Below are 9,434 nucleotides of genomic sequence, written 5' to 3'. Positions count from 1 at the left end.
TAGTATCTTAGTTCTTGCGTCAACAGTTGCACCATGATTGATTAGCATGTCTACTACATCTTTGTGTCCCTCCATTGCAGCCAAGTGAAGTGGGGTATCTGAATCCTCGTCTCTTGCGTCAACAGCCGCACCATGCTCGATTAGCAGGTCTACTACTTCTTTGTGTCCACTTCTTACAGTCAGGTAAAGTGCAGTCCTCTTTTCAAAATCCTCCCAGCCAATGTCGGCACCAAGTTGCAGTAACCTTCTAATATTATCGGTATCTGCCTTGACTACTTCATCAAACCACTGAGCGCGAATAAAACTTTCGCCTTCAGCATCACTGCCAAATTCACAGGAACTCGAGATATCGCTTATCAACTGGTCACCTTCCGTTGCCTGAACTTCATCTCTTTCCTTTTCATGGCCAGAAGCATCGTTAGATTGCATAGAAAAAGGAAGAGAGACAGAGGGAAAAAGAGAGGAGCACTGCGGCTGAGTGCGCACCATCGAGTTGAAATATCAGCGTTTGTGCGACAACTTAGCATCATTTGATTCGTCTATGGCTTTGTGAACTGGAAAAAAGGTTTGGCGTAAGAAGATTTTTGATTTCTCAGCGTACCTTTCTAATGAAAGATGCTTACTTTTCTTCAATAGTGCTCTATGCACTCGAGCATCACTCATTCACCCACTCATAAAATCCCCAAGTCCAAAATAGTACGAAGACATCAATTTGAAGTGAATTCGACAGGTTGTCAACATTTCAATTAGTCTTTATACATAGCTGGACAGAATTTGTCGTTTAATCCACATCGAATCTTTATAAAGATGACGAACGATTGCACATTTGGGACCACCTATTTGCGGATATGCTGCAAGTAAAACTTTGCGTTAAAACCGCTCTTAAGCACTATCGATCAATGTTTGCAAACTTTGTAATCGGCAGTGAGACCGTACCGAAATCAAGTTAATCCTTGACTATAGCCGATTTACATAGCTACTTGGCTATCCACTTGTTCGAGTATTTTATGGAGAATCAAACATTGAATTTGATAGTCGGCCATGAAGCGGAGAAGGATCAATATTTTTCTGAACCCGTCAAAAAGAGCAAGAAAAGGAAAAATGGCCTGAACCTCAGCAAATTGAAGAAAAAAAAAATTGTGTGGCTACTTATTTCGTTAATCCTTACCTCACCAGCCAATTCCTCTCTTCATCCCTCCTTCACTGGCCAAATGCGCTTCTATAGGACCAGGTCCAGACGTAGTCTGTTTGCAGCATTTCTATGCTTAGTTGCAGCCGTCTTGATTTTCCTTTGTCTGTTCTCATGCAGCTCGCCAAGCATGCTCCGCATTTACTTCTTGAAATTCACAAGTGGGGCTATCGATGTGTACTATGGGTGGCGGTACCATTGCATAGTGCAAGCGGGTCAGACGGCCTGTTATTTTGACAACGTTATTTTATACCCAATAGGTACGGTCACGCCTGCTTGTCGTTCTATACCGTCTGATATGTATTTAACCCCTTCTTTCCCGAAGATACTTTTACAGCGAACCTGTTCAACGCTACCTATCCACAGATGTTTGCTGATCAGATTACTATGGACCCAGCAACCCAACCATTATTCACAGCTACGCCTCTTCATAACCCTCAAATTGTCGCAGCTGCTTTCCTCTGTTTGATCTGCTCTATCAGCGCCCCATTGGTGGCCATAGCCCGAGTCACCACCAAAAAAGTCGAGGACAAGGCTTACGCACGAGGTTTTTTGGCCCTATTGGGTGCAGCCCTGGCCATGATTCTTCTGACCTTGGTATCCATGCTTTATGATAACGGCAAGCAGATCCTTAACTTGGAGTTTCCCCATATTCAAGCCGATACAGGCAACGGCAAATCCATCGTAGGTATCACGTTTGGCTTACTCTTTGCTGCATCGGCACTCTTGTTGCGAGGATGTTTCGAAGAAACCGATAGTGGGTATAGTGAGTTGTAGTGAAGCTACATGTGCAAACACGACGGGTTGATATTGGATTCTTTGTTTTTGTATTATACATTATAAAGTGAAAAGAGAAAAATAATTGCTCAAAAAAGAACGACGACGACGGAATCTAGAATGATATGTGCAGGTTCACAAACTGAAGGAAAGAGTGGGAATGACAGAAGAATTAAACAAAAATATTTCCTAAAGTAAAGAGATCATTGATGAGGGGGGTTGAGAAAATTTACTCCTTGCTCTCCTGGACCATAACACGACGAGGCTCGAGATCCTTGATTTGGTATGAGATATCATCCCAACCGTGTCTGTAAAGACCTTGCTTGAGACGCTTCTGATCCAAGTGGTGACCAATGAAACCAATGGAACGACCAAGGACGAAAAGACCGTTCAAGGTACCGATGCGCAAGTATTCCTCGCTCTCCTCACGAGAGAAGGCACCAGACTCTCTGAGCAAATCGACAACAGAGACAGCAATACAACCGTCAACGTTCAAGATCAAGTTGTCCTTCTTGGAGGTGGTGATTTCTTCGACCTTGAGGGCATAGTCCAAGATGGGGGTAGAGGGGAAGTTCTTCTTGACAAAGTCCTTGACAAGCTCGACACGCAAATCGGGGTTGGTGCGAGACTTGATCTTGTGTCCAATACCAGGAATCAACTTGTTAGCCTTACGCTGTTGAGTGACGAACTCACGGGGAGTCAAACCACTGTCATAAGCCTTGGTGAATTCACGAGCAGCACCATCAAGAGCACCACCGAAACGCTCACCAATGGTCAAGAGACCAGCGACGAGGGAAGAAATCAAGTCCTTTCCAGCACGAGTAGTGATAATGGTAGTCATAGCCTGAAAGATAAAAAAAAGAAAAGGTAGATTGTTTAGCATTTACTCCCCTTATTATCATTTAAACTCCCCACACTGTCATATTCTACTTACACCGGAGACGGCGGGACCGTGATCGGCAGTCATCATGAGAACCATTTCAATGAAACGGCAAGCATAGTCGGGAAGTCTGCGCTTGAACCACAAGAGAGACAAGACACCACCAATACCAATATCCTCCTTGAAGACATCAGAGATTCTCATACCAGCGTACAAGAGTTCTTGACCACGATCATCAGTGATGGTGGAGACGAAGCTGGCAGGCTTACGAACAAGGCCAAGTTCTTGAGCCCAGGAGTAATCAATGGGGATCTTGGGAACCTCAGGCTCAGCATTGGGAACGATGACACCGCTGGCAACCAACTTTTGGTAAGCCTCTTCGAGAACGATAGGAAGCTTCTCGAAGGTTTCGGGAACAATGATACCAGCAGCACGCATAGCCTTGTTCTTAGCATCAGCAGTCTCGAGATCAGAGTTGGCAAGAGCACCAGCGTGACCGAATTGAACATCAGTGGTGAACATCTTGGCGCAAGTACCAATAGCCCAGGCGACAACAGGCTTCTTGATGGTACCGTTGCGGACAGCCTCAACAACACGGTATTCCTCAACACCACCAACTTCACCAAGAAGGACAAGCATCTTACAGTTAGGGTCTTGTTCATAACGAAGCAAGTGATCGATGAAGGTGGAACCAGGGTAACGATCACCACCAATAGCAACACCTTCGTAGACACCATCGGTGTGACGAGAGATGATGTTGTTCAATTCGTTGGACATACCACCAGACTTGGAGACATAGGCAACGGAACCGGGACGGTAGAGCTTGGAGGCGACAATGTTATCCATCATACCACCAGTGTTACCGATCTTGAAGCAACCAGGCTTGATACCACCAACAGTAGCAGGTCCAATGATGAGGACATTGCGCTTCTCAGCCTCGTGCAAGATTTGACGAGCACGACGTTCAGGAACACCTTCAGCAATGATAGAGACGGTCTTGATGTTGTCAGAGAACTCGAAGATTTCATTGGTAGAAGAGTAGACGGAACGGCAAGAAGCAAAGTTGACAACGGTGTCGACATCAGGGAACTTCTCAACGGCATCCTTGAGGGAGGTGAAGACAGGAATCAAAGTTTCCTTGGTACCCCAGTAGAACTTCTGGACGTGGGGACCACCGAAGGGGTAGACCATGGCGGCAACGGAGGGACCATCACGCTTGCACATGAAGTCGAAATCCAACATACCTTGGACGGCACGAGGTTGCATGCCATAGATGAAGGAACGGGTCTTGTTGCTGAAAGGAGAGAAACGGTTGTTCTTCTGTTGTTCTTCCTCGACGGTGCGCTCAACGGGAGTGGAGGGGGCAGTCTCTTCAGCGATGGCAAGCTTGGAAGCTTGTTGACCATTGGTGGCATTGTTGTTACCGAAGATCTGATCTTGGAACAAGTTACCGGAGTTTCCGAGTGACTGCTGGTTGGTGTTGGAACCGGAAGGTTGGCCAATAAGAGCAAGGGGAACGATTTCGGTGATATGGGTTTCGGGACCGAAGACGTTGATATCAACACCGAGAGTCTCTCCAAGTTGGCGCATAGCACGAAGACCTTCTTGGTAGTTGGGACCACCACGACGGATGAAGATGCGGACCTTGTGGTTGATCAAATCGTGCTTGAATTCAGTAAGAGCGCGAATGATACCCTTGAAGGTGGTAGCAACGTTGGTGAAGTTGGCAATACCACCACCAATGATCAAGACCTTGCCTTCGGGGTTGACGTTACCGCGAGTCATCAAGTCCAAGATGGTCTTGGCGTACTCGTAGGTTTGAGTCTCAGTGGGAGCACCAGAGTATTCACCATAGTTGGCGAGTTCATGGGCGAAACCAAGAGCGGCAATGGCGTCAGAGTAGACGACGGAGGCACCACCACCAGCAACCATGGTCCAGATACGACCATCCTTGTTCAAGACAGTCAACTTGAGGGAAGCTCCAGTCTTAGCATCCAACTCTTGGATGTATGCTTCCTCCTTGGTGAGTTCACGACCGAAAGGAGCAGGGAATTCCATAGGGGGACCCTGGTCAACGTTTTGTTCGGAGGCAGAAGCGCTAAGACCAATGTTGGAAGGAGCACGAGCAACAGCCCACTTGGGACCGGACTCGAATTCAGCAGTCTGATCGAGCTTGGCAGCCAAATCAAGATAGTAGACTTGAGGAGTTTGACCGTTGGTAGGCTCAGTGACGACCAGAGGGTTGATCTCAAGGTAAGTGAAGTTGAGATCAATGTAAACAGAGTACAAACGAGTGATGAAGTCAACCAAGACATCACGCTTGTATTCAGGAACATCCTTGAGAAGAGTCTGCTTGATGGCCTCAGCAGAGGGGAAGCTGTCATTGACCTTGATAAGAAGCTTCATGGCCTTGGCGTCAACATCACCAACTTCAACACCACCTTCGTGGGTGAAAAGGATGTTATCACCTTCACGTTCACTGTTGATACAGACATAGTATTCAGTGTCAGAAGGATGGGGAACGAAGGGTTCAACCAAGAAGGTCTTGAGGAAACCGGCAGTCTTCTCAACCTGAAGAGCGTTATGCGTTAGCGTGTTGTTTGCCTTTCACAGCCCCCTTTCCTTCCAGTGGCAAGCTCACACGCTCCTGGAAATTTTTCCTTACCTGGACTTCCTTTCCAGCTCTTTCTTCGATCCAGCGTCTGGAGGTGGCCCAGTCCTTGTTCAAGGAAAGAAGACCGGCCTTACCACGGCGCTTGATAAGTTGATCTGGCTTAGCGACCAACTTCTCAGTGAGGAGCCATGGGTGGGTGACCTCGAGGTTGTCGAGTTGCTGCTTGAGAGCATTGTCAAAGGCAGCTTGACCTTGCTTGTAAAGAATAGCAGTATCAACATTGATATGAGCCAACTTGGTAGCAGGGGGAGCAAAAAGACTCTTGCTATCTCCAGATGCAGCCACGGTAGGTGAGCGCAAAAGGTGATAAGCGAGCAAAAGCTTTCCGTCGTACTAAAGAAAAATAAACCACATTAGCATTTACGCGTGTCATACTGTTTCAGCATTTGCCAGCACCTACTTCTCGAATAGCCTTTGCCGACATAGCAGATGATGAAAGATGGAAAAGAGAATAACAAAAAGAAAGGAAGCTGGGCCCAAAGAAACTGATTTATATCTAAAAAAAAATCACCATTGATTGGGGATGCCTGCCTGCCAAATCTTTGTATCGAAACACACTTTAAAACCCTCTTAATGCTGTACGGATTCAAACGGCACATTCGGTGATTACTACTTTTGGAAACACAACCGCGGATCAGCGTCCTCATCGCATTTTGGGGTCTCAGTGACTGCTAGGCCCCAACCCGAAGAGATGCTCTGCTCTCACACCAAAGAAGCCCGCCAGACAGCTTACAATATAAACCACCACGCGTAACTATCCTTATCATCCAACCCAACCCGAATATCGTTTCCTCCTTCACTTTTTATGTCATGGTAGATTCTATTCAAAGTGAAAAAAGCTGGAAAACGGGATAAAAACCCACAAGGTATCACCATCCCCAATGGCTTCGGTACGAAAGACAGCAATTTTTGGGACGTAAATGCGTGCCATAGATCGCTAAGGTTTTTTGACAGTTCAAGGCAGTGGAGGACTATGACACCGAACAGCAGTCACTAGCTTTTCATCTGCTCATCGCTTACGATCCTTGGTAAGTAAGATGCTTTCCACCCTGATCATCCGCCCATCGCGCATCATCTCCATCATCATTGCTTTTGCATCCACTTTATCCTACCCGCGGGTACGTTACCATCACCGTTCAAGGTTTTCCACAAGCTTATTCTTTGGGACAAATAATTGACTGCCCGCTGGTCCTCCCGAACAGCCCAGCTCCGCCCACTGTAATTGCAACCAACCAAAATTTTATTTTTTTATCTTATCTCCCAAATGATCGCTCATGGTTTTTTTTTTTTTGTTTTGGGGCGAATAACGTTGAGGTAAGGGGCAAGTTCCTGTGGGGTGGAAATAAGGGTTGCAAAGCAAAGGGCATCGTTTTCACAATACATGGCGTGATGTTTCTTCCTCTTTGAAACTTTTTTATTTTATTTTACGATCGTTAGCGGACATGCGGGCTTTTCCATGGTATTATGGCTGATTCACAGCAAAGCCAAGGGCTAATAATCGGAGCCTCCCACTGGGTAACTCAACCCTTTTTTCTTGGGTGGGAGTCTTGCTGAACCTTGACGTTACTGCCCCATGGCTACTTCAGACTATGTGAGATCAACACGCTTGAAAACAGCCGCTTGGTCAGTGCCGCATCTTTGTGACAGGTTGGACGGCACGCGCCATTTCCACATATTACAACGTCAAGCACGAGGCCATCCATTTCAGCAACATACATTTATTGATAACATGGCATAACGACGGATTAATAGGTAAGTGGCATTCTATGTTGGAGATTATTATCGCGGTCCGTGGTACAAGCTCTATCATACTCTATGACATTACCTGAATGGAGTAGGACTAAATTCCAGCACCAGGATAGTTGGGTATCTTCTCTTTCAAAAGGGCTTCGGTATAGTCCCAAAGAGCGGTTTGGTTCTCCTGGGAACTGGATTCCTGATGAGGGTCTTTTTCCATCCCAAATGGAATGTAATATTTGCCTTTGATAGCATGTCTCTCCACCTCAGGACTGGTGGCAAGGTATAGTTGAGTAATGGCGCCATCTTTACTGCTAATCAAAATCAATTTGCGGAGAATGGACTTAACGATCGCAGAGGTGTTGCGTTGTAGATCGCTGTCTACAAACCCAGGATGATTGGCATTTACATAGACGTTCTGCAAAGGAGAGGCACTTTGTTAGGAGAGAGTGGACAAAATCTGTAAAAGCGTAAGTAAATGCTACTAAACCGTAATGCCTTCTGCTTCTAGCCGTTGATTGAGCTCTCTGGTGAACAAAATGTTGGCGGCTTTAGAGCGTCCATACGCAAAGAAAGGAGAGTACTTCTTTTCGTCGTTCAGCTCTGGAAGCTGCAGTCCATAGCAATGAATAAAGCGATGTCCGTTGGAACTGACATTTATGATACGGCTGGGTGCGCTTTGTTTAATGATGGGGAGTAGCTGGGTGGTTAGGTAAAAATGGCCGACCTATAAATTCATTGTGTGTAAGCTTGGATGCAAAGAGAAAGGCGTAATGAAATAGACTACTTGCGTGATTGGTTGCAAACTGTGACTCAATACCGTCTTCGGAGAGCGTGAAAGGATTGGCCATGATTCCAGCGTTATTGATAAGAACATGAATCGGCAGATTCTTTGCTTTGATTTCCTCAATGAATTTTGTCACAGAAGCAAGGGACAAGAGGTCGAGTTGTAAATATTCTATCAAGTCATTACCAGTTTTAGCCTTGATTTCGTTTACAGCTTCTTGTCCCTTTGACGAGTTACGAGAAGCAACTATAACGTGAGCTCCTTTGCTTGCGAGTTCCATTGCACAGGCTTTGCCAATCTAACATAAAAAAAAAAAAAGGATAAGGCACTCGATCTCAGCAAATTTTCGATGCCAAGTATGCATGTGCTCACTCCTGTGTTGCTTCCCGTAACTATGCATACTTTTCCTGACATGTCTGGGATCATATCGAGGTCAAAATGCTTTTTCATCACCATTTATGTCGCCTTTTACTGTTGCCTTTTGTGTTTTTAGATTTGTTGCGTCGGTTGTTTTGTGACAAAAGAAAAAAATCGCAGGATACTTCCCACTTATAAGAGATTTAGGTATTTTCAAAGTCCGTAAGAGCCGCGTAACCCTTCTTGTGCGCGCAGATGAGGCTAACGTAAGAGCAGGCTACGGTACACGCATTGATGTCTTGGATGAAGCAGGCCGGTCCTTCCGTTTCTATTTATTTAAACAGTAGCCTTTTTTCAGAAGTTAATAGAAACCCCAAGCTATTTGATATAGTCCTATTTAATCTGATGCTTGTATACGTTAGTGCAGCTGGCCCATACGTTCAGGCGAAAACTTTTTCCAAGATTTAATGTTTCCCCGCTCGATTCTTTCAGTTAATATACGGCGCATCAAACAATGACTACTGTTCCAATTGTCATGATGAATATCGCTTAAAGTGGTTTACTAACTGACTACGTAGCTATACACAGCTTGGATGAAGGTCTCTGATAGCAAACAATACCGTGGCAGTGTCATTCGTATGACCGGTTTGCATTCTCGATAGAGACAACAAAATCACTACACTTTGATCGGCTTGCATGTTGGGCTTCAGAGGAATTCCATTATCCATCAAAGGCATGTTATACGTCTTGCTAACCCATGATGATGTGCCGGCGCTATGTTTTGCCTTTGCCTCGTTATTGGCGACAAACAAATTTGGTAAAGATAGTAAACGCTATAGGTACTCCACATTGCAGATTTGTCAAGTACAATTACAATCGTTAACAATGTATGTTTCACAACTCTAAATCCATATAGTTTTATGCATTGCGTTTTTTAAATACTGTCTGTTTACGAATAGCAAAGTCGGTACATATATGTTCCGAGACTTACAGCTCCGCAGGGACACGTATGCCTATGGCGGTCCCAAAGCAG

General features: G+C 45.5%; 4 protein-coding genes across 4 annotated transcripts; 1 reads left to right on the top strand and 3 right to left on the bottom strand.

The window, feature by feature from the left end:
- Positions 1 to 24: 24 nt before the first annotated feature.
- On the bottom strand, positions 25 to 429 carry K450DRAFT_274699 (uncharacterized protein; the record flags this gene model as incomplete). Its single annotated transcript, XM_051593136.1, has 1 exon — positions 25 to 429. A coding segment is annotated over one exon (405 nt), but the record flags the coding sequence as incomplete, so codon positions are not given.
- A 737-nt stretch (positions 430 to 1,166) lies between these two features.
- Positions 1,167 to 2,011, top strand: K450DRAFT_256840 (uncharacterized protein). Its single transcript, XM_051591569.1, has 2 exons — positions 1,167 to 1,449; positions 1,515 to 2,011. The coding sequence occupies exons 1-2, from the start codon at positions 1,212 to 1,214 to the stop codon at positions 1,964 to 1,966; spliced, it is 690 nt and encodes a 229-aa protein (XP_051441462.1). The 5' UTR covers positions 1,167 to 1,211; the 3' UTR covers positions 1,967 to 2,011.
- K450DRAFT_256835 (uncharacterized protein) lies at positions 1,880 to 5,970 on the bottom strand. Its single transcript, XM_051591568.1, has 5 exons — positions 5,921 to 5,970; positions 5,512 to 5,853; positions 2,901 to 5,417; positions 2,200 to 2,810; positions 1,880 to 2,108 (listed from the first exon to the last, which is right to left on the bottom strand). Exons 1-5 carry the CDS (start codon positions 5,942 to 5,944, stop codon positions 2,102 to 2,104), a joined length of 3,501 nt encoding a protein of 1,166 aa, XP_051441461.1. The 5' UTR covers positions 5,945 to 5,970; the 3' UTR covers positions 1,880 to 2,101.
- Positions 5,971 to 6,865: 895 nt separating this feature from the next.
- K450DRAFT_295543 (uncharacterized protein) lies at positions 6,866 to 8,544 on the bottom strand. Its single transcript, XM_051593614.1, has 4 exons — positions 8,417 to 8,544; positions 8,049 to 8,342; positions 7,748 to 7,984; positions 6,866 to 7,675 (listed from the first exon to the last, which is right to left on the bottom strand). The coding sequence occupies exons 1-4, from the start codon at positions 8,498 to 8,500 to the stop codon at positions 7,361 to 7,363; spliced, it is 930 nt and encodes a 309-aa protein (XP_051441460.1). The 5' UTR covers positions 8,501 to 8,544; the 3' UTR covers positions 6,866 to 7,360.
- Positions 8,545 to 9,434: the final 890 nt, after the last annotated feature.

Source organism: Umbelopsis ramanniana (genome assembly GCF_025399195.1).
Source record: "Umbelopsis ramanniana AG unplaced genomic scaffold K450scaffold_64, whole genome shotgun sequence".
Taxonomy (NCBI): Eukaryota; Fungi; Mucoromycota; class Umbelopsidomycetes; order Umbelopsidales; family Umbelopsidaceae; genus Umbelopsis; species Umbelopsis ramanniana.
Note: the sequence above shows the minus strand (reverse complement) of the source record. Positions and strands in the feature narration are given on the sequence as shown.

Excerpts from the sequence above, each read along its gene's own strand:
- K450DRAFT_256840 (XM_051591569.1), top strand. The coding sequence starts at position 1,212 with ATGCGCTTCTATAGGACCAGGTCCAGACGTAGTCTGTTTGCAGCATTT. Across the intron at positions 1,450-1,514 it reads CGTTATTTTATACCCAATAG|ATACTTTTACAGCGAACCTG; the intron begins GTACGGTCACGC and ends TCTTTCCCGAAG.
- K450DRAFT_256835 (XM_051591568.1), bottom strand. The coding sequence starts at position 5,944 with ATGTCGGCAAAGGCTATTCGAGAA. Across the intron at positions 5,418-5,511 it reads GAGCTGGAAAGGAAGTCCAG|GTTGAGAAGACTGCCGGTTT; the intron begins GTAAGGAAAAAT and ends AACGCTCTTCAG. Across the intron at positions 2,811-2,900 it reads ACGGTCCCGCCGTCTCCGGT|GCTATGACTACCATTATCAC; the intron begins GTAAGTAGAATA and ends TTTATCTTTCAG.
- K450DRAFT_295543 (XM_051593614.1), bottom strand. The coding sequence starts at position 8,500 with ATGGTGATGAAAAAGCATTTTGACCTCGATATGATCCCAGACATGTCA. Across the intron at positions 8,343-8,416 it reads TTACGGGAAGCAACACAGGA|ATTGGCAAAGCCTGTGCAAT; the intron begins GTGAGCACATGC and ends TTTTTATGTTAG. Across the intron at positions 7,676-7,747 it reads TAGAAGCAGAAGGCATTACG|AACGTCTATGTAAATGCCAA; the intron begins GTTTAGTAGCAT and ends TCTCCTTTGCAG.